Genomic DNA, 26,180 nt, shown 5'->3' on the forward strand with positions numbered 1-26,180 from the left:
GGCGCACAGGCTCTGCGTGGATGTTGCCTCAGCGTCGCTGAGGGTTTGGGTGTGTTGTTGGCTTTTTTTCCTTCCCTCCTGGAAGTTTCCTCCCTCCTTCCCTTTCTCCACCCCCTCCCCAGTCACTACATTTCCTTCCTCTTATGTCTCCCCGATTAGGACTTCTGCTCCATCCCCCCTCCTGACGAGAGGATAGTGCTGCTTCCTGCTAGGCCAGGAAAGGTCACTGACAATAATACACTTTTCTCTCCAGAGCTGTGAATGATTTAGCAGTCTGGTCTTCCTGGCACACTCATCGGGTAGGCAAGTCATAGCAGAGAGATATGGAGGATCAAGTGATTTCAGGGCAGTGTTAGAGCTGAAGAGTAGGGAAGAGCCCTCTCCCAGATTCCTGCTCCGTCCTCTGATGGTAAGATGTTGTCCCTTGGCTTGATCTGGGGCGGTCATAGTGTTCCCTGACCCCACTCCCATAAAAGCGCAAGGTAGAGATCATTTCCCATTTCCTGTTACTCATATGGCGGGACAGCATGAGCTGCTCCGCTTACCGCAGTGGAAGCGGCAGATCTACTCTTTAAACCATCCAGGTAACTGATTTAAAGAAATGTTTTTTCTAATAAGTGTCTCTGCTAAATCATGATGATTGCAGCCTCATGCCATTCCTACTTGCACACACAGGTTCAGGATAAAGAGGAGACAGGGAATTTCTGGAAGAGAGATCTCAAACGTTAAAAGTTGGCTTTAATTCAACTAAATTCAAGTTTTATCTTTTAAAAAGAGTCAGGTAGGGGACTTTTGCTTAGCATGTGAAAAATCCAGGATAATTCCTGCAACATTTTGCAGCAGAAGTCTCAGGGCAGTATCTCTGAAAAGGATGGTAGAAGATCTTTAATGTATAAAACCCTGGTAAGTCTCCAGAGTATGAAGTAAGATGGTCTAGAGAATAGATATAAGTACATGAACCAAACCTGTGCCTTTGTTCTTCTAACAGGTCTAACTTGGAGGCAAGTGGGTGGTCTGTGTGCTGGTCCCATTCTGTGTCTGGGCCCTCTGCTAGAATCAAATTAGCTCTTCCTGAGCCCTAGCTGCCAGAAGGTTTTTTGAGGGCATGTCACCGCTGGGAAGAACTGCCATAAATCACATCTCCCCCTGGATTGCACAGAGACCACTGTATTGCCGGTCAACAGTAATTCTTTCTCTCAGATATTTACAAAATGCTGTGTGGTGGATACTGAACGGGGCCCGGTAGCAACACCAGTATCATTGTACAAGTTGATGTTCTGTGTAGATGCTGCTGAAGTTCATATATGTGTTAAAAAGTTTCCTGAGCATGTCAACTGCATAACACTGTACTTGCCAGATGTCAGGTCATCCCCTGCCAGTTAACTACTCTGCCGGATTCTTGAATAGTCAGGAAATGGCTCACGGAGCGTTCAGACAATCCAGATAAAACTGTGGTGGAAATATATTTTAACGGGGAAAATAAAATACATGAGAGAGACCTTTTTTTTTTTTAAAATCGAGTTGATTCCCAGTATATCAAGTCCCTATAGAATAGTAGTGTCGCATCCATCTGCGTTCCAGTGTGAGGGTTTGAAGACTAACTCTTTCACAGGACGGGTACTGCTAAGCAGAAAAAGCCAGAGACTGAGAAATAGTTGTGACCCAAAAGCCTCCACAAAACAATCCAGACAAGCTTTTTAGTGGTCTTTGCAAGCATCAGTTTATGAGATTTTAGCATTTAAAATCTTTAGATGTTAATCTGTTTTGCCTATAAACCTGGCTTAGTGCTGCCTGGAGTTTCTTGAGCTGGCTGGCACCTACTGGCCCATAGATCTGCCTCCTCTGTCTGATACTTCTACTAATGAGTCTTCAGAAGTTAATTTCTGCTCCAATTCGTTGGGCTTTTCAAAAGCAATAAATAAGAAAGTTTGACTAGGCAAACCTTAATATAGTTGTGTGTTTACAGTGCAGCCACACCTAAATGATAACAGTTCAGATAGTTTGAGTTTTTGTGTGTGTTCTATTTTGTTTTTATCAGTATGCTTCTAACTGATGAATGTGCTGGTTTATTATCTAAACTAGGTCAGCGCATTATTTTAGCTAGAATTGTAACATGCAGCATCACTGTAAATAGTCTAGGTATTTGGCAGTATAAAGTTTCTTTACAGATTTGGGTTTTTTTTCTCAAGATAAAGGGTTTCAAGTAAAATAGAGGTGATTGATGAAATTTTCTTTACTACTTAATTATTAAGTCTGCATAGCTTACAACACCTATATGTTACTTATAATCTGTTTGTCATGTAGCATCTTCTGCAAAACTTTTAGCAAGAGTTACAAAATGTCAGCAATGCAGTAATAAATGCTGGAATGAAATGGCATTTGGACCCGAAAGTTAATAGAAACATGATTTCCCATTATCAGAGCATACATTCAAAGCAGAAAGCTATCCTTTAATCTCTCAGCAGAGCTTATTTTAGCTTAGAGCTGTGCTTGGCGGGGTTGTTGTCTGAATGTGTTTTGTTGTTAGGTAGGAAAGGGCCATGCTGGATGAATGTAAAAGTCAGCAAGTGACTCAGCCTGGCTCCGGTGATTTGCATGCAGCTTTTTTTGTTTGAAGCACATACATGAAAATAGAGCAGAGAATGTCCCCCACTGCAGAAGTATGATTTATGGCAAAGGCTTTTGGAACAAATAAAGCTCTAAATACAACTGTTTTTCTTTGAGGACTTTATATTTTTTGTCCTCATTTGACCTTTACAGGGATTGGTGACAGCTGCTCTTGACACACAGTGTCCTGACAAACGGGAGCCGTTGTGTTGACTAGTCTCACTGCTGCTAACATAGATACCACTCAAGACATTCCATATAGAACAATTTACATAAGAAGCAGCATGGTTTTGTCTTGTGTTTACCATGTGGACTAGGAGCTCTGGGTTTGCTGCACTGTATCATGCCCTCACTATTTTACACTTGTGTTTCATAACAGAAACTTAGACTAGAGATGCTACTCTTTCAAAATGAGCATGCCTAATCCTGGCTCCTCTGGCCCACGCAGTGTGATGTTTCTGGGGCATTTATAACAGCCTTTGCAGCTGCTTCCTAGGATGCAGGAGGTAATTGTTGCTCATGTTTGGTTATCTTGTCTAACATAGCAGTTCCCTTAATCTGGTCCTCACAGCAAAATGGGGCATAAGGAGCCATCCTTTGGGTAACTTGCACGTCAAAAATGTGTGGATCAGGAATTTACATTCAGCATATAGCAAAAGGAGACTTTCATAGTTGGTTGCTTGATGCTGGCATTAGAAAAGTAGATGTTGTCTAAGAAAGTCAAGGTAGTCTCATTTAATAGTTTTCTAGAAGAATTACAGTAGGATTGTTACTAGTTTGATCTGTAAATAGTCCAGTCAAAGACTTTTAACATGTTTAAAACTATAAATGTGTTGTCCCGGTCTACCCTTTAGGAATTAGAACTTGTGGAGGATGTCTGGAGAGGGGAAGCACAGGACCTTCTTACCCAAATTGCGCAGCTGCAGGAGGAGAATAAACAACTGATGACAAACTTGTCTCACAAAGACATTAATTTCACTGAAGAGGAATTTCAGAAGCATGAAGGCAAGTTTGATACTTCAAATTCAGTACATGCTTTTATTATAAAAAGCAATACTTTATCAAAATACTTTGACTGGATATTTTGGCTTTTTCCTATCGACTAATGCAGGTCTGGGGTTTGGTCTCTCTTTACCTGACTGGAAAATCTCTGCATACATGGTGACACCGAAGACATAAGAGGTGGGGGTAGGAGGGAAAGAAAAACCTGAACAGCTTTTTGTTTGTCTGAGAAGCATCTCTGACAGTAAAGTCTAGCTTCCTTTTTTTTTTTTTTGGTCTATCACTTTTTTCTTCTTTTTAGCTCGCATTTTGCAAAAAACATTTTTAAGCCCTCATGTTTTCTAGTACAAGCAGAATAATCCATTCAGCAATGTTTATTTCACACCATTATGCACAAAAGTGCAACAGTTGATCTGTTTGGGATAGCTGTTTGTAAAGCAGCAAATCAAGACTTCTTTGTCTGAATATATCAGTCTACCACATGGAGATATTCTAGGAGAGCATCACAATATTCTCCTAGAATAGGAGAGACTGATTTTACTTGGTTTACCTGCCTTTAGGGTTCCCTCACTTGTTTGGGACTTACAACCAATTTAGAGTAAGTGAAGAGATTTATAATCCAGGGAGTGGGTGAATTCCTAAAGAGTTGAAACAACCAACTTGTGGGCAACTTCTTTCTTGAGGCAGAATGAAGTTCAAGACATAAGATTCCAACTTGCAAGTACAGGTAGATTTCACTGCAGCAACTGAAAAAATTGCCATTCTCAGCTCTCACCCACAGTTCAGCAAATAGCTCTTTCCCAGGAGCAGGGGCAGATGAACAGATGTCTATTTGCCAGTTTGTCTATTATATGTATATTAGATGTCTATTTGTCAGTTCCTAGCACATCATTTGAGGCCACTGGCTACTATGTCCATTTCATGATACTTTGCTGGGGTTTAAGCTGGGGAGTTGAAAAAAGTGACTGTGCAGCTTTGGGGATGAGGCAGCCTTGAGCTGGGAGATGGGGCGGACAGCTGAGAATGGTAACAGCGTCACTCCAGCAGCAAAACATGCCTGTGATGGTGAGTCAGTCTGGAAGTGGGTGGCTTCCTGAACTATTTGTATGTGGACAGGACTCTGGTCCACTGCTTCAAGCCACAGCTCCACTTTCACAGTAGGTTCTGATTGTCCATAAAGCCATGGCTCCCTCAGAAGGCTAGCTAGCATCCTGTGTGTAGTGTGCAAAGTCACTGGCCGATCTGAAAACCAGACCACACAGCTGAGCCATTGCAGCTCTCCAGTAAAGCATTAGGAACAAGGAGCTATCCTTTTCCAGACCTGGAGGTTGGATTAAGTGGAGGTTTGCTGTAGGTGGAAGAAACTGTGCAACACTGCCAAAGTTGGACTTGCTTTCTCCTAGAGGCTGAGTACTGCTCACTTGCCCTGTGGACAAGTATAATGAAATCTTCAAAAAGTAAAAATTGTTAAACCTCTCAAGGTCATCACTTTTATAAAACAAATGCAATGCTTTCAGTTTAGGAGTCAATTAATGGCAAAGAAGTAGCTCAACATCAGCCTTACAAACTCCATGCAAAATTTCAGAATGGCAGTGATGAGTCACGGACCATGAAGACTATGACATTTCATTATAAAGAACCAGCTTCCCCTTTGTTTTCTTCCCTGCCCCACCCCCCTTCCAGTGGATATCTAGCTCACTGCAGCTCATGTGCTTGTATTTAAATATAGCCATACTCTTCACTTTCAGCTAGCCAAGCAAATGCCAGACATGCTTTTCATGTTATTTTTACTGTGGGTACCCAAGTATAATAACACAAACAAAACGCATAAACCCATTCCAGAGATCAGATTCTGGGATCACTGATATTTGGCTGAAATCATCAGTTTAAGTCAAATCACGTAAATTTATAGGAACCCCAGCTTATTCTTGGGATCTATTATATCAAACACAACTGTTTCCCTTTTAGGAAATGTCATTAATGAATGGGGATAGGTTTGTCTTAAGTGATTTGTTTGGATAGTGTCAAAAAGCAGTCATACTACTTTTTTTCAATCTCCATCATTTATCTGAGGCATGTAGAGTCTACAGAGGCAGGTTTTTAAGCTAAATACTTTGTTGGCTGCACTAACTTTGAGTAGACTCCAGTCTTCGTATCTCAGCATGATTTAGTATTGTGATCATGTCTCCCCTTAGCGGCTAACCCGTGGGATTAACAGCTTGCTGCTTGCTCACCAGAGTTATTTTTAGCACAGGCAACAGAGGCCAGTGATTGGGATGTGCAAGACTGAGATTCAGTCCTTTGCCAATTAATGGTCACGTCAGAGTTTACAGGGCCTCACTTCAGTGTAATGAGGATGTTTATGAGAGAAGCAGAGGCAATCCTATCTAAACAGGGGTGTTCTACACAGAGGGCATCTGCTGAGAGTCTGAGCAGAGCCAGGTTCATGTGAAAGGACATGTGGCAGAACACAAAACACACAGAGTTAAAGGTGAGCCTGCAACATCCTTTAATGCTGCTCCTCCCAGGTTCAAACTGAGCATTACTTGATGGTGCTGACTGATTGGAATATCCTAGTAAAATGCCACAAGCAAGCTTGACACAACATGTGTCAAACAGGACAAGCAGGCTGCTGTTTCACAGCAACGAGGGGAGCTGCTGTCTCACACTGGCTGTGGTAATATAGACAAGCAGCAGGAAGGATGTCAACAGTTGTGTGAATCTCTTGTGCTAGGCTGCTGAGGAGCCTACAATTCCCTTTCAAAACTGGAGGCAAACTTCTATTCTGAATATGTAGGTAGTGACATAGTGCCACAGGCCTTGACTGGCACTTTGTCCTGTTGTAGATGTTGTATAAACACAACAGTAAACGTGTCCCTAAACATAAACCTAAAGAATGTTGGTTTTTTTCTTTCTTTTCCTTTTTTTTTTTTTTTTTTTTTCCCCCAGCTGCTTTCCTTTCTCTTGCTCAAACAATGCTATGATCACAGCAATCCACAGGAAGCTGCTCGTAGGATGTGCCTAGGGAAGCCAGCTGGGTGTGTAATTTGAAATCTTGCAGTTATTAGAGTTTGAATCATTTAGAGATAGTTACTTTTAGGGCACTTAGTGATCTCCTCCTTGTCTTCCCCAGTGCCTGCCTGAGGAAATGGAAGAAGATGTGGCTGTTTCACAAACACTACCCACCTTTCCTTTCCCCTCCTCTTGAAATAAAAATGATAATGTAGTGATCTGTGCGCACAATTGAAGACTTTTATGTTCACTAAATGTTACGGAGAAAAATGAGCACAGTGGGAGGAAAAGCAGTCAGCACTGAAATGGTACTTAATGCTTTAAATAGCACCTGCTATCTAGAGATCTCAAAGCATCTCACAAGTACTAATGAATATAGCTACACTCACTATTCCTAGCTCCTACTGGGGTGAAACCACAGGCTAAAGTTTCACTTTAGAAAAGGAAAGTTTCACTTTAAAAAGGAAGTGGCTTTCCAGCCGCTCCAGAGGAGTGAGCGAATTATCACCACTCGCAGTTCATAAATGGAAGAAGCTGATGACCCACGTAACTAAGCACTTTGCCAAAGGTACTAGAACGAGACAGCAGTAGACCCTGGATTTGAGCTTCTGCTTGGGCTGGATTTCGGCCAGAGCAGCCACACACTGTCCTGACCACAGGCTTTCATCTTCAAGCTATCCTATGGGATATTGTGCAATGTGATTTTATGTGATAGTTTAGGACCGTCAAACTGCATGTCTCTGTGCAGTTATCAGCAAAAGTTAGTGTGGTAGATTTATCATCTCACCAAGTTAAATCATCTGGTCTGTGTTTGCTCTGAAGAGTGCGTGACTGTAGTGCCAGTTCCTGATTATCTCCATAATGGCAAATAATGGAAGAATGCTTCCAGTTTTGTGATTTATGACATTTCCTAATGATTCAGAAAATGAATCCTAATGAAATTATCAGATTTCAGGTTAATCTAATCCTTTATTTATTTTCAAACAGGATCAATGTTGGATTCTTGGCAATGTTCCAAACATCTTTCACAAGTGAAATGCCATGTAGCATTTTTCCCTGAAGTACAGTTATTCTAAATAGAAATTATCACACAATAGGGTGGAGAAAGGGTTGCAAAACATGAGGAGAAAATATGTAGCCATAATTCAGGCTAAATTTCCGTTCTAGATTTAGGGTGGGGGTACCCTCTGAAGGTTCTGCTTCATCTCCCTTTCACACAACACAAAACTGGGTTTTAACATAAAATCATTCTAGTCCAGTGCATCTCATCTGGTTTGGATTTAGATGCAATCCACAATAGTGATGTGTTGTTTAGACCTTGCTGAGGATCCAGACCGTCTTTTTTACAATTTTCACGAGGCCTTGGCCAGCTGATTCTACAGATTATCACAGATAACCAAGCTCCCTGGGGCACAGTGCATACACTGATGTAAAACTACTGAGGCAGCAAGATGTAGCAGTGTCAGCCCACTGTTATAAATGTTTCTGAGGACTGTCAGTTCCTTTTTTAAGGAGTTTCTGTGCAGTGGCTTTATGGAGTGGATTGTGTCATCTATTTTCTCTCTTACCCTTCAAGTAACCTTTAAAGCATCTTCCAACAGCTTCTCTGTAATTCTACCAGCAGGCAACTTCCAGAGTCTTTACCTAAATATTTCTCACTGTTATTGTTCTCAGTCTCAGCAGATCCTGATTGTCCTTAATTTGTTTTCTGTGTTCTTTTTTAACCAGGAATGTCAGAGAGGGAGCGGCAAGTCATGAAGAAGCTGAAAGAAGTGGTAGACAAACAGAGGGATGAAATCAGAGCAAAGGACCGGGAACTCGGACTTAAAAATGAGGATGTAGAGGCTGTAAGTGGTTCTTGGTTTTCCTATTTCTCTTCTTTCTCATCCATACTTCCATAGCCTGGTTTCAAGTTTTAAGTTAATGTAGCATTTGTAAGCAATGCCAGATTGTTAGTCCAGTAACTGAAGTGTCTGGCATAACTGTGGAGTGTCCAAAATGATTAGGCGGTCTTCAGTGCAGACACACACCCCCTTTGCTGCGTTCAGGACCAGGCACACCTGGAACATGACTGGAAACCAGCATAACGAGAGAGGAAGATGGGGGAAGGACAGGTTATTTCGTTTGTTTCCTTAAAGACTTGATACCTCTCCCCTTCTGTGGGAACAGGATACATAACTTTCTCTGGTTCTTGAATCTCTCTCTCCTTTGGCAGTGCACCCCCATGCCTCGCCCCCCCTGAGAGACCCCTGCTGAGGGTGGTGGGCTACTGTATATTTTACATATCCTCTCTGCGGAGTTTGTCATCAGGGACTCCACATGCGCACTCTCACACCAGGGATGCAATGGGCATTACCTCTTTGCACGGGAAGGGGGTAGGAGGAAGGGGCCTGAGCCCAGCCCAGCTCATGTACTTTTGCCAGCAGTGAACAGAATGTCACTGAGAGGAGGGGTGGCCTGGGGGACCACAGGTTTAGTCTTAGATGAATCAGAGACTCCACTGTGACTTTGGGAGTCACATGATGTCTTGGTTCTTTCTGTGTCAGGAGGAATGACCTCCTTACCCATATTTTACTTCCCATCCTCACGCTGCATCACCTCAGGCCATGGAACTTTTCTGGTGCCAGTGAGGGCCAGACCTAGGTGATCTCTGCTCTACTCAAGTCCCTCTGGAAGGTGCTGTGGCCTTTCAAATTGGTGCTGCCCATGCAATGCCCAGCAGGTCACATCCTGTCTTATAAGAGAGCCCAAGAGCTCAAAGCAAAGTACTTATAATATAAATTTAATACTAAGGATTCCTCTGTCTTGTCTTTCTTCTACTCTGGGGTAAGATTTGATTTAGGATCCTACAAGTCACCCTATCTTTGAACTTAGCTTTTTTTGAAACATAATATCAGAAGTGATGGATTTGCATTTACCTGGAGAATTCCCCCGTGCTAAGGGAAAAATGCCTCTTTACTCTAGAAACCAATTGAATTTTGGTGACTGCAACTGTAGTAGATAATTAGATATTAAAAAAAAACTAATCTGTGTGTGAGGAGGGGGGAGAATTTTCCAGATTAAATTCAACAGGAACCCACTACTTTTCCTTTAACATGATGTTTGGGACTTGGGCATTATGGCTGATGGCTGAATGGATGCTGACCTATTGCATCAATATTTTACAGCTTCAGCAGCAACAGAACAGGCTAATGAAAATTAACCATGACCTGCGGCACCGGATCACTGTTGTTGAGGCTCAGGGGAAGGCGCTGATTGAGCAGAAGGTGGAGTTAGAAGCGTATCTGCAAACCAAGGAGCAGGAGATGGGCAACCTGCGAGCAGAGCTGGGGAAACTGAGAGAAAAGCTGCAGGGTGAGGACAGCCAAAATGGGGAGGAAGTAAAGGTAAGAGGCACTTTAAATCACTTTTTAAGCAGCCTTTTAAAAAGCTTTGGACCAAGTACCTGTTTTCTGGATAAAAGTGATTGATACACATCAGAGGCAATGGTGGTACTTGAGGACAGCATCTTGTGTTCAGGTTTGACATACAGAGAGCAACGTCACTCATTGCACTGTGACTGGAAAGGCTCCGTTAGCGTGGATGATGACCCAGTGGAACAGAACCTTCCTTCCTAAAGGAGGAAACCTTCTGTCTCACAGAAGGCAGAGTGGGGGCACAAGTTAGCAGTGGGATGTCTGCGTTAGAGAACAGCTCTCCCCTTAGACTTGGCTACCTATCACCTGTCCTAGGAAGTGTAACCTTTGGGTCATGCACTGGGCTGCAGAATTTGCCAGATATCAGAACAAATCATTGCCTCAAAAAAGTGTGTTCTATTAAAAACATCATGAAGCAATCCAAAACCTCTGGAGTATCAGCTGCTAGTTTGTACTGGAGGAAGGTAGTGTTTTGGTAGTGCTGTATTAGTACGTTTGGCTTCATTCTGTTTGTCCACATCAACCCCTTCCCTCAAAGGAAAACAAACTGATCCCTTAAACAGTCTGGGGTTTCCAAAAGGTAAACAGCTGACAAGTAGCTGAAGTGTTGCAGAGTATGCAAATATGCAAGCCCTAATGGGTCCCAAAGGTGCAATGCACTAGGATAGTGGTGGCACATGAACCATAGTAGAAAAGAAATTGTGTCAGAAGTGGTCCCAGAGGCAATGCAGAACTCTGCACACTTGGTCCTTGCAGTGCTTATGGCACTTTTGATCTGTCAGGACTAAGCTGGTCTATTGCTACCAAATCAACATATAAATATTCAAAGGCACCTTTTAGAGGAACCAACTTTGGCCTTATTTCTGCTTTTGCTTCCTATTAGAATTTGTGCAGTGAAGTGTTACTAGCACAAATGCTCATGAGAAGCAAATGTTACTGCTTGCATACTCAAGTACTTATAAAGTGGCAATCTGCAAATTGAGTTGGTGCCAAGATCAGAGCGGAAGGAATGCAAACTTGAGGGGAGCTTCCTGAGAAAAAGATGCATCTCTGGTCTGTTGCATTCCTTAGTCCTCTTTAGGGTTCCTATTATTTTTCTTTGTGCATGTGACACTACTTCTGTTTTACTAAAGCAAATGTGCTGTATTTCCCTTTCCTAATGCTGCTCTTAGAAGAGCACAAAATAGGATAACAGCTGTCACGATATGAAAGAACTTAGAAGAGCACTGTCATGTAGAGCTCTTTGGCTGGATGCTCTGGTAAGAGCTCCACTACCAAGAGGCATTGTAAATGCCTGATAGACTGCAGCAGAAAGCGAAACAGCCAATTCACTTGTTGTAGGCAGGAATATACATCAAGAAGCAGAAGCAAAGGCTGATGGGGTACCCTGGTCCTCCTGGAATGTTACAGCCAGTGTTGTGTTACCACGTCACTGCTGAATTGAGCAAGCACTGTATTAATAATGAAAAGGATGATTTCATAGCTGTTAATTCAGCCAGGGCACCCAGCTTTGTAAATGGGGCTGTGGAGCCTAGGCGTGGAGCCAGCAGGAGTGAAAGTGTCTTCAGTCCCTGGAGAGAAAGGATGCATTCTTTACCTCTCTCTAACTCATCAGTTCCGTGGCAATGGTGCCTCTTCTAATTAGAGCCATTCTCCGCTCTCTCTGCCAGGATGATGGTTAGACAGGAATTGCAGTGGCAAGCAGAAAGCTAGAATAGCTGCATGCTCTGGAATGGACGTTGCTTGTTGGCTTCAGTCAAGTATATTCGCATTATCTACCAGCTGCTCAGTCTTTGCTGATTTGAGCAAAACCTAGCAAAAATAGCTTATTTGGGCAAAGGTGTGGAGCAAATATACCAGCAAAAGAAGAGGCATTGTCTCAGACCCTAGTCCAGAGGGTTGAAGAAGAGGAAAAGTATTTGGGTAATTTCTTTTCAACGCCTTGTTAGGCTGCATCAATCTTTATTGTAGTCTGTGTAAAGAAATGCATTTGGCTGAATGGAGTGAATCAAACAAACGGACAAGTGGGCACTGCTCTGCTGCTTTGTCTTTGCAGGACAAGGACTGCAATCCCTGCTGTAGAAATTGATAATGCACCAGCCTTAGCCCAGACAAGTTTAACCTAAAATCGTGCATCAATAGATAGCAAAACTGTTTCACAAACACAAGCACAAAAGAAGGAGAGATCAGACTTACAAAAAATGGACACGGTTTAAGAATGTCAGTGCTTAGCTCCTCAAATTTCCAGCTTGTATCCCAGAGAGGCATCACTGCAACACAGGAGCTCTGAGACTCTGGTCTTGGCATCCTACTAGGAGGGCGGGTGGCTGACCTGGCTGCTGGCATCTCTGATTTCATGTCCTGGCCTCTAGTCAGTCCTTGCAAAAAGCATCTCATTTCAAATGTACTTTGCTGGAACAGAGTGCCCTGTATTTATTTGTATTGTTGGAAATCCTGCAGACCTCTAAAGGCTTGTAGCTGCTTTTCAGCATCTTGATTCTGAGTACGCTTCCCAGAAGCTTGTGACTTCTTACTTACTGGTCCTCAGCTCTGTGCAGCCTCTGAAGTGGCTACAGCAGTAGAAGACCTGAATGGTGGTCATCTGTGTTTATACAGATGACATCTTCACAAGGAGTTGGGGCCAAATAGTTCTGTACAAGTGCTAGAGTCTACCTGTGTGACAGGAAGCAGCCCCACAGGCCTGGGAACCCAACCATGTGCCTAGAGTGCAAGTTCTGCCTTGTTGGGAGCTACAGAAACTGGGGGGTGGAAGATAAGATTCCTCCAAGCTTCCAGTGGACTCTTCTCAGAAGAAAAGAAGAGACAAGGGTACACGTGTATAAATGCCTCATGTAGCATCCATCTGCAATTTTCTTCCACTTTGTAGCAGATCCTGATGCTAACACCAATCCTGCTTTTTAATAAAGGCATTAAGGGCATATAAACTTAAATCTCCACTTGACTTGTTTACATTCAAAGGAGCCATCTCTTTGTGGGAGGAGCTGGAAGGAACTATCATGACCTTTGCCATGCAGTTTTTTCAGTGTTTATATAAAAGGCTGATGTTTGATTTATCCCATTTGTTAAAAATATGAATTCCTTAAACTGAGTTATTTATCAGAAATTGAACTACACATTTTCAGTGGACTTCCTGGCAGTCTGGATTCCACAGGAATTTTCTCCACAAAAAAACTTATCACCTATAAGGTGGCTCAGGTTGGACCCTGTGTTCAGGCCTGCTAGAAACAATTGGTGTGTGTTTGTTTTCCCAATTATGTAACTCTATGACAGATTCCTGTGAGCACAGGGCTTTGGTTGTAGGTCAAGCTTCTCCTGAACACCAGGTGAAGAGAGGTAAAATAGAGCTCAGATCATCTTTTAGAGGGCTGCTATGGTCTCACCGGTCCTGTGTGTGTCATCGTTCAGGAAAGAACAAAGTGATCAGGTCACTGAACTGTTCTTGCCGACAATCTTTAACATGAAAAACAAATTCCTTCTACATTTTTTTCCTCTTAAAATTGTTGTGTTTCTCTTAAAAGAGGATTTACTAGTGCTGAAAGGAAGAACTAGACTGATAAATACTTCAAACTCCTCAGACTTGCACTCACATGGTGAATCTCACTCACGTTTCACTTCCTAGGCAGAACCAAACAATGATGACTGCCTCTCAGAGTCAGAAAAGATGGCAATGGACTTAAAAGATCCGAATCGTCCAAGATTCACCTTGCAGGAGCTCCGGGATGTCCTTCATGAGAGGAATGAATTGAAATCTAAAGTATTTCTACTTCAAGAGGAGCTTTTATATTACAAAAGGTAGGTTAGATATCCTCTCCTGTTGCATGCTATACACAGAGGAGCCATTGGGCAGGTCTGAAAACAATAAATGTGCTCTTAAATAGTGTCCAACAAGCTTATACTTCTGCAAACGCTTAAAGTAGAGTTTGCAAGCATACGGCTTTAGTTTGAATCTGGTTCCTCAAAACTGGGAAAAACTATGTCCTTCCCTAACTCCCAGGTTCCCCCTGAATCTTAGAAAGATTACAAACATTTAAGACTTTTGAACTTCAAAAATAAGGATGAGTGGGTTTTCTAGATCTTTTCTAGAACTTTTATTCAATGCATTCCTCCCTCTCCTTGTCACAATGGGAAGAAAATATTGAAAGGAGACCCAGTTCTAGGTCCTGTTCCTTGGTTGACAGAAGAATCTCCCATTGATTTCAGTGAGCTTTGAACAGATCTTTTTGCATTCCTTTATCAACAGTACTACCTTAGATTGAATTTTAGAACTTAAAGTGCTTCCATGGCTTGGGAGAAGAATGTTAATTATCTTTTTTTCTTTCAAGTGAGGAAACAGAAGAAGAAACTAGATCCCCTCAACCTACACCCATAATTCAGTCAAAACCCTCAACTCAGCCCGAATCTGGAATCAAACGACTGTAAGTAGCATATTTTCTAAGGATACTGGATATAGTCTGCAAATACTAAATGTTTCTTATGGGTAGGACAATTTTAAAGAACTTAAAAGTAAAGATAACCACATCCCCAATGTATATGGGAGAGACACTGGAGGAGCACTTTACAGGTATCATGAAACAGCAGTTGGCTTTGGCCAAAACTTTTGCCTAGATCTGGGACAACTTTCAGTCTCAGATTATTTCCTGTGGTACGTTTTGCTCCCTGCATGCAGACAGCAGTAGGGACTCCAACAGTACTCCATGTGCTTGTGTTTATGGGCCAGACTGGTGTGCCTAAGAAGCCACCTCCAGTTCTAATATTTCCTTCTGAAGTACGCTATTCAGGCTAACCAAAAGAGCCCATGATGCAGTGTTCTATTATAGCTAGTATGAGCTGATGAGCTCTTAAACACAGACACCTGATCTTTCTAGAAGATTTTCTTGCCTGGGCCACGTAGTCATACTCCAAAGGGAGATGCTACTAACTGTGGTCTTATCCAGAGCACCGCTCAGCCTGTCCTGTGTGCCCAAAACTGAAGTCAGTGCCAGATCTCGGTGTGCAAGGATTGTAGGAACAATGCTTCTGCTCAAGTGCAAGTCCTAGTTCCTTAACACACAGATCCTAAGGTGGTGGAGTGTCAGAAACCACTGGCCTCGAGGTCATGCTCGGAAGATGCGTGAAGAGTGTTGTTCACAAGCAAAACCAGCTGCAGAGCTGTAGCAGTTGGCAGTGGAGAGCAAGGTGCCCGTTTCCCTCTTGACCTAAGCTTTTAGACCCTGACTTGCACTATGTGTACAGCACAAAAACCTTTTGGTTGCTAAACAAATTTGCTGCTGGAGAGGATGCTAGCTTTCTTGGCTGTAAAGAACCCCACCTTCTTCTGGTGAAGTATTTAATGTCACTGTTTGAAACCTAAGCTTACTGTCAGAGGTATGCGTTTACTAGTGTATCACTTAATTATAAAATCACAGTGTTAGCCAATCCATTTGTCTGTTGAAACTCCCTCCTTGTACATTTATTAATTCCAAATTAAGTCTTGTAACCTTATATCAAGTCTTTGGATTTTTGTGACACTGGAAGCTTAGCTTTTTTAACTGCATAAATTACTTTGGAACAGTCATTTGTATCCACATAAAAAGCTCTTCCATCCTGTCCCCATGTCCATAACCTTCAGTCCTTGATTAATAATAGCAGCAGCCCTGTAAGTCCCATTGGAATATATGGACTGACCCAAAACACCATAAAGTCAGGAGAGCACTTCTAATTATTTTCAGTAGACTCCAGCTTCTGTCTGTGCTGCTTTGTTTGCTGAGAGAACCTTCCCTCTCACATGACTAGGAAATACAATTTGAAAACTTAAGTTTTCATTCTGCAACTGGAATGATAATAATGATACTTTGTCTCACAAGACCTCAACTGTAAAGCTTCTCTTTTCTTTCAGATTTATTTTAGTACTTTTTAAAGCTTATCCCATTGCAGGGGGTGGCTGGTTTGGGTTGATTGCAGTTTCCATGCTCGATTTATGAAGCAAAGGCAGCATAAAAATGTAAACAGACCTTGTAAGAGAGAGCACATGCTGACGAGCTACTAGTTTTGACTCTGCCTTCTGCATACATGCGGAAGCAACACAGGGAGCCATGGCAGGAGGCACATAAGTGTTTTCAACCAGTTATGTCAGTGCTTTCTTCCTCTCAGTTAATTTCTTAGTGAAAACCTGCTAAGCTTCAGACCATTCAGTCAATGCACATTTTCAGACACCTGTCTAACCATTCTGTTTCTCAGATTCTATGTTAAATTCATATAACTAAAACCGCACACAGTAAAACATAACATCATGTTGTTTAGGCCCTTTCAGCAAAGGCAAGAGTCCTCTTCTGCCAGACAGTGGAAGCATGTGTTGGACCTGCTGTTAAGATGAAATGACTTTCTTTAGCTGCCATGCTCTGTCCCCAGGTTTCTTTCTGCTCTCTGTTCATTTAGCCATCACATTAAATAAGGGCAGATAAAACTGTCTACTTAAGTAACCTGAAGGATGGTAATAGTTTTCAGGTTTGTCTTATTCTTGCAGCCTGTCTGGATAGGATTTGTCTAGGGTGGGTTTCTTTTCTTTCCCCCCTCCTCTCTGTGTGTGTTGTCAACAGTGTACTTGTAGATGGGCTTTAAAAAGACAGGAAATTTCACTGCTGGGAGAAACAAAGAACCCAAGTGTAGCATCTCTTCTGCCCTGTTATAACACCCCTCCTGCCCCACCTGCAGTCCCTGCCTGCTGCAAGCTGTCTCCGGAGCTCCCTTCTCCCTCTCCCGGGCAGGGTGCTGTCAGCACCTTGCTGTATGGCTCTCTGGGTAACACACTGACACATAAACTCTCCATACCTTAGGGTGTGATGAAAACTTGTAATGCTGGTACCTGCAGGCAGAGCGCCTTTACAAAGGAAAGCAGGGTTGCTTTTCCCTTTGTTTCAGACTTTTCCCCCTGATTAAACAAACAGCTGAAGTACACAAATAGGAGATGCTGTTGCTGTCCTCTCAAGACAAGTCTTGTGCTTGCCTGTGCATGCCCTTTCTTTTCTTGACCATGCCGTATCTCAGGGAATGAGACATACGTATATGTAGCCTGTGTCATCTAAGATGTGCTCAGGTGATTCTGTGCTGCATCCCCATAAAGAAAGGAAAACAGAAGTTACAGAAATCAACATTTTTTTCACTCCCAGGGTTCACACATTTCAGGCAAAGTCTAACTAAAGAGTTCTGATCGCAGACTGATTTCTACATTTGTCCCTACCACATCACATGTCAGAGTTTTGATGAAATAATGTAACCAGGAGGCTTTACTGAGGAGGAAAAGTACAAGGATTAAAAATGCTCCCTCTGTTTTGAGCAGAAAACGCCCTTTTGTTTTCTCTTTAAGGATATGTGCTTGTTTGTCACTGATGTAATGCCTGAAACAACCATAAGTTTTCTTCCTATTCTTGCAGTCTACAAAAGCTGATGTGTCTGTCTCATTTCTGCAGCTCACGGACCGTGCCACAATGCGTAAAAACAGAAGTCCTAGCTACTGCTAATGATACCACGTTTGCTTGTTTGTTTTCATTTTTAATCTAAGAATAGCAGTTAGAATGGCTGTGTTGGGGAGAGCTGCATTTGGTCACAAGTGAAATGTCTCTCGTGATTTCAACTTAATCTTTAATTAACATTAGTCCACAGTTCAAAAAACTGTTTGGCACAAGGGAGAACCTCTGAGGAGAATCCTTAGAAAAACAGAGGGTGTTCCAGGTATGGATGAAGGTGTGTTAGCAGGTTTGCGTGGGGCTGGCTGGGCAGAGAGCACATAGCCAGCGTGCTCTGAACCTCTAAGCTGCATGAATTGTATAATGCGTAGTGAAAGTGCTAAACATTTACAAAAAACAGTCTTGCTTCTAGCCAGCGAGGAAGCATTTCTGCTAGAGTAGCTGCAAGGTTTCAATAAGTATTTAGCTGCCTGCAGTTGGCATCTTTCTGCATGTGAAGCAATGCAGGTTCTTTTGGAACAGATACACAGGCCCTTTAACCAAGTAGCTTGCATAGGAGGTTATTTGAAGATTTCACCTGCAATACTGGTTTTTAACTTGAAACTATCAACTGTAGCATTTGTAAAATACTTTAACTGTAACGCTGGTCCTGTCTAACCCTGTTTTCTGTGCAAATATCCAGTAGTCACAGCAGAGTCCTGTTTTGTATTTCTTAACATACACCTTCATCCTTCATTTCATTATGTATGTCCTGTTTGTCTCTTGGGAAGAAAAATGTGCACTCTGCTCTGCATTGCTAGAGGTGGTAATACCTTGATGAAATCCAACCCAGATTGCAGCCTGCCTCACAACAGAAAAGTGGTATCTTTCAGAAATTCAAAAGCAATTTAAACTGTTACAATGACTGCTTTTTCTAAATTAAGAGTATTTCACTGAGGAGAGCTGTCTTGGGTGATGCAGATCCACCTCTCCCTGTAACATGTCCTGTGTTGGTAATTCAGAGTAACCCTGTGTATCATGTTTGCCTCTTTTCTTTTTAATGGAATGCTTTTTCTTTCCCTTGCTCCAGTCTTATCTCTTCTGTGTCTGTACTTTCCTGACCAGGATCTTTACAGCCATAATGCCCATGGTAGCAGCTGGATTGATTCCAGACGATCCCACATTGCAGCCAATAAGAAGACTTGTGTCCCTTGTAGGAATTTTGTTTTTTAAATGTTTGGTACTGTGGTTTCCTTTTGCATGACCCTGTGTTAACATGCACTGCTGGTTGCATTCTCATGGGCTGCCTGTGGGATCACAGAAGAACAAAGTGCCAATCAGAATGACCAGTCAGTACACAACTCATCGTAGTCCTCCATGCTCATCCTCAAGTACTGACATTTTATCATCTTCTGCCTTAATGTCACCATGCTAAACCAGTCGTTACTCCTTAGAAAATTGTTGCAATATGCAATTTTAACCAGCATCTGTTAATTTGGCTTACTAAGCGTGCCTATTCACAGTTCACACCAATGCTTTTTAAGAAACCCATGTCATTCTAATGACGTGTTACAAATCAGTTAGTTAGATTTACAGAATGTAATGGCTGATATCTACATTAGTTTCCAGTGTTAATTATAGGCTGTTGCTTCCATGTCTTTCTATCTATGCACTGTATATTTTGTCTTTAATTATGTATTTTGCAATAGAGTATATGCTCTCGATAATCAATTCTATCATCCTATTCTTGGCTGTCCCTGGCTGCCGTACTGATAATTGTTACTGCAAAGTCTCTTTGCATTAGAACTGCTGCTTTAGCGATCTTTATATTTACAACAGCAACACAGTATTTAAATTCCCTTCCTCTCCACACAGACATGCTTTTTCCAAACATCCTCCATGACAGTCTTCTAGGCATAATAACAGTTTTCATTGTTATAGAAGGAATTTAAAAAGCCTAGCCCTTCTGCTTCGTGTAGAGAATTTACGAACATATTTTTCTCTTACTTAATTTCACGATAAAGTGAAAAATTATTGAACTTTGACATTTGAAACTTACTGCATAAATACAGCAGTCCTTTGTGTGGACTTCAAGATATTAAGCCTGACCATGCAGGACCAAACATGCTCAGCAGAAAGCCTCAGAGACTAGACACTTCTTTGATCAACTGGAATTGGATCTGGCCCTGAAAAGACATAGCATATGTGTGTGAATTTATGAGCTCCTGTGATGAAGGTGGTAGAAAAGTATGAAGCTAATTAAGTGCAAAAGACTCCTTTTGCTATTAAGGCTGCACATTTGAAGCCAGGAAATGCAAAAGTTCAGGTCCTGCTAGCAACATTAGTTATCTGGCATCGCACTTGTGTAGCTTTTCATATCACTTTCTAGTCAAGAAATAATTATTCTTAATATTCTTGATATTCTTAATTATCATCATGCTTACCTGCACGTATGATAGGATATTTTTTCAGGAAAGCTGCCTTAAACCTCATCTGACACTCAAATACAGCCTCCTATGTGACTAGAGACATCGAAGGCAGAACTCCCTGGTCTGCACAAGGCGGCTTGGACGGTTGGGATCATGGTACTGAGGGGAGACTCAAGGGAGTGTGGGTGGAGGAAGAATGCTGAGAACGGTGGGGCATGGACACAGGGTCAGGTTTATGCCCTGACAAAATATTCCATCACCTGTCAATGTTGAGTTTGTATTTGCATGGTCTCTGACTGTAAAAGCATCTAGCAGTTCCTGTCCTGGATCAGAACTGCATTATGCTCGGTACTGTGCAAGCAAAACAGTATTTATCTCCCAAAGTGCACCATTGAAACCAAAAGGTTATGCAGCCAATTCCAACCTTTGGTAGCTGGAACCACAACTTTTGCATTTCTCAGCAGACTTAAACACTGCACTAACACCTCTTGTACTGAACTCATGACGAACATTGAATTTGCCTAATCCAGTAACTTCATCCTATACAAGTAAGATGATACTAAGGATTTTTCCAACTGTATTGTTTTAGCTCTGTTGTCAGCCGGCAGTTTCTTGTTGTATTAAATGGCTGTTGGTTCATGTACGTCATTATCTTAGAGCACCCAAGCTGTGTGACAGGAAATGACGTGCACACTTGTGTGCATTTGTTTAGAGCCTTCATCCTGCAAACGCTTGTGCACATATGTGCATTTATGCATGTATTTTTGCAGGAATCAAGTCTACGTATCAAAATCTGTACACAGGATAAAAATGTGGAGGCTTATTCCTTATCTTACGAATTTCCCTGCTGACATTCTCTATTTCTGGTTTATGGTAAATTATACAGATTTAATGCCAAAGATACCACTTTACTTATGCCAAGGAACTAACCTGTATTGTGTTGCTGCTTTATCTCAGGGCTGGGGAAGGGGGAACATACATCTAAAATGATACCTGCACCTTGTAGAGTCAACAGCATTTAGAGCTTATTTGAAGCTTCCATAGCCAAACCGCTTGAGATCGCAATGACTTCATCTCTAATAACATTTTGACATGCACTCCCATCAGGCTTCACTGCCTTGATTTTTGCAGATGCAAACAGATTTTTTTGCTCTGTGTTTTGTTGTGCTGTGTATCGTGTCGGGTGTTTGAAGTGTTTTCAAACAGTAAACAGTCTTCTTTCTTTTCCCTCCCCTCCCTTACTCCTCCCTTCCCGGAAGGTTTAGTTTCTTCTCTCGTGATAAGAAACGTATGCAGGCATCACAGAAAAATGTCCACTTCCAGGATACTTTTGGAGAATGGTCAAATTCAAATAAAGATGACTCCTACACCGAACAAGGACAAGAAGCCCTGCAGCACCTGTGACTAAAACCTTGAGGTGTTCAGTTTACCACAGTAGATCTCAACAGTCTAGTAACAAGAAGCTTCTGTAAACAAACCCGGCAGCTCATCACTTTTATTTGCCTTGCACACCTCAGTGCTTGTGTTTGAGACGTACTCTTGAGAAGGGATCCCTCACTGTTTACTTGGTGACTGCTGAAAACAGAATCCAAGCTTTCTTGTAACAGTTGCTGATACCCTGGGACATTGAAGCTTCTAGATGACTTGTTTTGTGCCAAGTAACAAGTCTATGGTCTTGTTCATGCATTAACTACAGTAACACAAGCTTCTTTAAACCAAAAAAAGGACCTGTGCCATTATTAGAAGTTTGTTTGCAGTGTACAGTATGTAGTGGCAAAGACTCTTTCACCCTGTTTGTTAACACTATCGGTTGTTTGCTTTTTATTTCTGTAAGAATTTTTTCAAGAGGGATATGACAGCTGGCCACCCTCCATAGCAAGTCTTAGCACTGCTGTGTCCTGTCAAGTTCAGCTGGCATCTGCATTTTGCAGAGTAACCACTTGGAAATCCACCTGATACAAATTGATAAACTGGAGCCTTGAGAGGGATATTGAGTGTACATTTCCCTTGCTGCTTATAGTGCCTAAAGCATGAAGAAACTGATGTATGAGGTGAGCGTGCCTTGTATTTTGCCATGAGTTCTGCAGTATTAATGGAAAACAAATCGCTTACAAGGAGGAATTCTAACACTTGAATTTCTTCGTTCTTACCAGGGACTTCCCCCTGGAGTAGCAGACAGCTGCTGTAAAGGAGTTAGGTCTGTTTCCCACAGACGGGTTTTTAATGAAGTCACACTCCACTTTTCTGGCTAGATAAGACTGCCAACTTCAGAGTGAAAGACATCTTCAACTAGCTGACATTAGCTATTTTAACTGACTTAGAGATGACCCCAACTCAAAATATTTTCTGTGACTAATCTAAACACTACTTGGGCAGAATGGGTGAATCTGTGAATGCCGGCTGCTGCGCTGGTGTTGGCTGATGTTTGGGTAGCCTGCAGTTACAGGGGCTTAACTTGCCAGCAACAGCCCAGCACAGCTGAGCTGTGAGGAGCTGGGGTTTAGATCTGCTTTGCAGTCGAGCTTGTGAGACCTCGGTTGTACTTAACAAAAAACCATGACACTAAAGCCCCATGCAGCATAACTTGTGCATACAGTCCAGTGCCAGCGCGCACCCTGCCCCTGCGCCACGCACTCCACAAAGGCACCTCACCAGGCGGGAGAGGGCGAGCGTGTCGCGGCTCCTTGCGAGGGAGGTGCTGAGGTCGTTCTGTGAGCTTGGCTGTGTGCTACGAGAGCACGGTGCTGATGGTGAGAAGCATGTAGTTATGACAAGGCCGAAGGCAACTTCTGCACATGTAGCGTAGTGCGGGGGGGCTGTGAGCTGCTGTTGGCACCTGACCCCCAGCAACTACATCTGCTCTGCAAAGAGCCTGTTCTCAGGAGTGGCACTGGGAAGAGGAGACAATGCTCAGGCTGGAGTAAAGCTTCAACTCCTCCAAGTACTGAATGTATGAGGAAATCTTGAAGAACTCCTGATGACAGCAAGCCAGAGGGTTTAGTGCAGGCCAGTTGTTTTTAATACAGGGTGATCCAAGACTATGGATTCTTTAATGTGTGTGGGCAGCAAATGGTTCTTAGCCCGTCTATAATGAAACTGCCAGGAAACGATTTTTGCAGTGGTGGGCTGAGTGCTGCTGTGTTCCTGACTGTAACTGTGCTGTTTTGAACACAGACCTTCTGCGTGTTCCAGGTAGAGAAAGTGTTTACTGTGCCTCCCTGGTGTTGCTGCAGTTCGGGCAGGGGAGATATGTGGCCTTACATGAAAGACATCTGCATCTGAAATAACGATGGTAGCGTCTGATGGTAGCAGTAGGCAGATATGCTTTTGCCTGGCTACAATTTTGGTAACATATCTTAAGTTTTACGCTTACAGAAAGCTGTATCCATAAAACAGCAGCACTTCACCCCTTGTAAGAAAAGCAATTCTTAAATGGGGGGGATGTCTTAATTTAATGACACTTACGTTGCTAAGATCTCAATTTCACTTCCATATTAGGAAAAAAAAAGTACACTACAGTGATATCAGGAAGTTAAAGTAAATTGTGAATGATGCCCGTCGAGTCTCTCCCTATCATAGTTTACAGTCGTTTGACACATTTAGAAGAGATGCAGGGATCAGAAACAATGCAAGAATGCAGCGGCTGCGCGGCCTGAATAATCACATCACTTTTGAAATCAGCTGAGAGCAATGAACTGGGATAACAGAAATACACAGAGTGAACCGCTTTTCTGCAGCACCTAAGCTGGTGTATGACAAAGGACGTCTCCCGGCCTAGTGCACGTAAAGCTCGTCCCTTACGCCAGAGCCCCGCGCACCATTGTCGGGTCAAATCTGCAGCCAGTTCAAACAATGGCACTAAGCAGTACAACCTTCCCCCACTCATCTCTGTAGCCCATTACCTCAAAAATGTAATTAGTTACTCCTGACCTGCTAGCATTAACCACTTCACTCCTCGTTCTCCTGTTACAAATGCTGAGTTTATACGGTCCACGTGCCATCGGAAAGAATGGAGTGTAGGGAATGTAAAGATTTGAAGATCTGTCATATATTGTTTCTCAATATTCAAGTGAAATCTGCTTTTAGAAAAGGGGCCAGGATGTTGTCAGGTAAGGGGTGTAACAATCCTGTCTGCAAAGTGCAGGATCACTGAAGTTTTTTTGGTTGATTTCTTTTTTTTTTTGTTGGGCAGTAAATCATTTTAACAGTTTAATAAATATTTCTGAAAAACAAGTATTTCTGCAAGACTTCTGTCCTTTTTTTTGTGGAACGTTAATACCATCTCTTCTTGGGCATGCAGCATATGGGTCTGTCTTCCTTCCCCTGAAAAAGGCTCATACAACTCTTCATGGAAATAAAGCCTCAAACTGGGCAAGGTTTAGGATAGGGCCATTCAAAGGCTAACCAAAAAAAATACAGTTTGAAATACATTAGCAAATATTTAGGAATAACTGATGATGACAAAGAATGTGACAAGAGCCTTTTCTAGAAAGCACTGTAAGGTCCTCAGCGGAAGATGAGTGTCTGTATATCACATCCTGGCTCTGGAAAAGGAGATGCTTTGCCCTCTGTTTTCCCCATTCAGCTATGACCAGCAGCAAGCCCCGTTTCCAGAAGAAGATCTAAACCCTGTACAGGCCAGACTTCGCTCGCAGAGGGGATGCAGCTGCAACCACATTTATCCATGACACCGTCCTTCAGTGACTGTCCATGGACTGATCAGGAACATTACGAGTTTTCTGACCTGCTTACTGCTCTGTCATACGCATTCCTCTCATAAAAGGGAATGAGATCCTCCCACGATGTAAAAAACAGATTTCTTATTACATGCTTCTCTCTCACCTCACAGAACTAGTTAAGGACATAGTATTACTAAAGATCTCACCTGTCCCAGTGTCTTCAAGAAAATGCAGTCACTTCCCATCAGCTGGTGGTTTAGGACACATTTTTCAGGAATGAAATAGCAACAAACTGAGCTGCTATTTCTTCAACAAGTGACTTATTTCATAAAGGGCATCTGTCTCACGAAATGAGTGTGGACATCTGGCATGTAAATTATCAAATATGGAGCTCTCTCATGAACCCTAATCCAGGCAGCCAAATGGGTGTTTACAAGGTGTGTACTCGACTTCAGTACATGGGGTGCATTTCTTACAGCATTCACCAGTTCAAAAAGATTAATAGAAAAGTTTATTTTCTCTGAAGAACAATTCAACATCTATCTTAACTGCATTAACAACCGAACTGCAGAGAGCTGCTAGCAGGTGAAAGTCCCATACCCCAATGACAGGGCACTGTAACCTATCTATGCTTATCATCGTCTCTTTGTTTCTTGGTGTCTCTTCCCCTGCTCCGGTCTCTATCCCTGTCCTTCCTGTCTCTCTCCTTCCTCTCCCTCCCTCTGCTCCTCTCCTCTCTGGAGTCCCTCTCTCTCTCACTTTCACCCCAAGCCCATGACCGCTCCTTTTCCAGCCATCGCTTGTCTCTGCTCCTTTCATGGTCTCGGTCTCTTGTTCTCCAGTCTCTTGTTCCCTCACGAGACCAGTTTCTTTTCTCTCCTGATCCTTCTCCATAGAAGTCATTTTTCATGTTTGGCAAATTGATGGGCTTTCGGAAAGGTCTGTCCCGTCCTCCAAACCGTAGCTGCCCAGATTCTTTTTTGCCTCCAAAGCCACCTCCAAGCCTCCGAGGAATCCACCCTTTCAGAGTTCTTTCCAGTTCAAAGTCTACGAAGATCTCATGTTGATCAATAACCAGCCTGTTAGCATCTCTGTGGGCCTTCAAGAGGGCACGCTCCTCTTTGTACTCAATAAATGCGTAACCCTTGGAAAATCCCGTTACCAGGTCTCGAACCAGACGGATCTTTCTGATGTCTCCATACCGGGAAAAGACTTCCTTTAACTTTTCTTCCGTTGTCTGAAGATTGAGCCTTGCTATGAACAGGGTGAGGTGAGGGTCTCCTGTAACTCCCTTGTTGGGTACATAGCGTGCCAGCATAGCCCTCCATATGGCACGGTCGTGGGGCTCTTCATCCGTGCCGTCAATGCTCCCGGCTTTCAGGGGGTCATACTCCTTTGCTATGGGGGCCCAGTCGTTCATTGTCTAGTGGGAAAAACACATGCATTGCACAGACTCGCAGGCAGTTTAGAAGAAGAGCAGGTAACGCAATAAGTGCTTTCAGCGCTGCTGTACAGTAGTTTTCATCCAAAAATCCCCCAAAGCATGACAAACTTAAACAGGCAATATTGCTGTTGTTCGAGTTAACCTCCCCG

The 26,180-nt window shown here is 42.7% G+C and overlaps 2 protein-coding genes across 2 annotated transcripts; one reads left to right on the forward strand and one right to left on the reverse strand.

Annotated features, from left to right (window-relative positions):
* Positions 1-3,461: 3,461 nt before the first annotated feature.
* On the forward strand, positions 3,462-21,633 carry RILPL1 (Rab interacting lysosomal protein-like 1; the record flags this gene model as incomplete). The annotated part of the gene is made up of 6 exons (XM_010295177.1): positions 3,462-3,612; positions 8,350-8,468; positions 9,789-10,007; positions 13,678-13,850; positions 14,381-14,473; positions 21,168-21,633. Coding segments are annotated over 6 exons (900 nt in total), but the record flags the coding sequence as incomplete, so codon positions are not given.
* Positions 21,634-25,186: 3,553 nt separating this feature from the next.
* SNRNP35 (small nuclear ribonucleoprotein 35kDa (U11/U12)) lies at positions 25,187-26,088 on the reverse strand. The gene has a single exon (XM_010295167.1). It carries the CDS (start codon positions 26,005-26,007, stop codon positions 25,210-25,212), a length of 798 nt encoding a protein of 265 aa, XP_010293469.1. The 5' UTR covers positions 26,008-26,088; the 3' UTR covers positions 25,187-25,209.
* Between the last annotated feature and the right edge of the window lie 92 nt (positions 26,089-26,180).

Source organism: Phaethon lepturus, unplaced genomic scaffold (assembly GCF_000687285.1).
Source record: "Phaethon lepturus isolate BGI_N335 unplaced genomic scaffold, ASM68728v1 scaffold53990, whole genome shotgun sequence".
NCBI lineage: Eukaryota > Metazoa > Chordata > Aves > Phaethontiformes > Phaethontidae > Phaethon > Phaethon lepturus.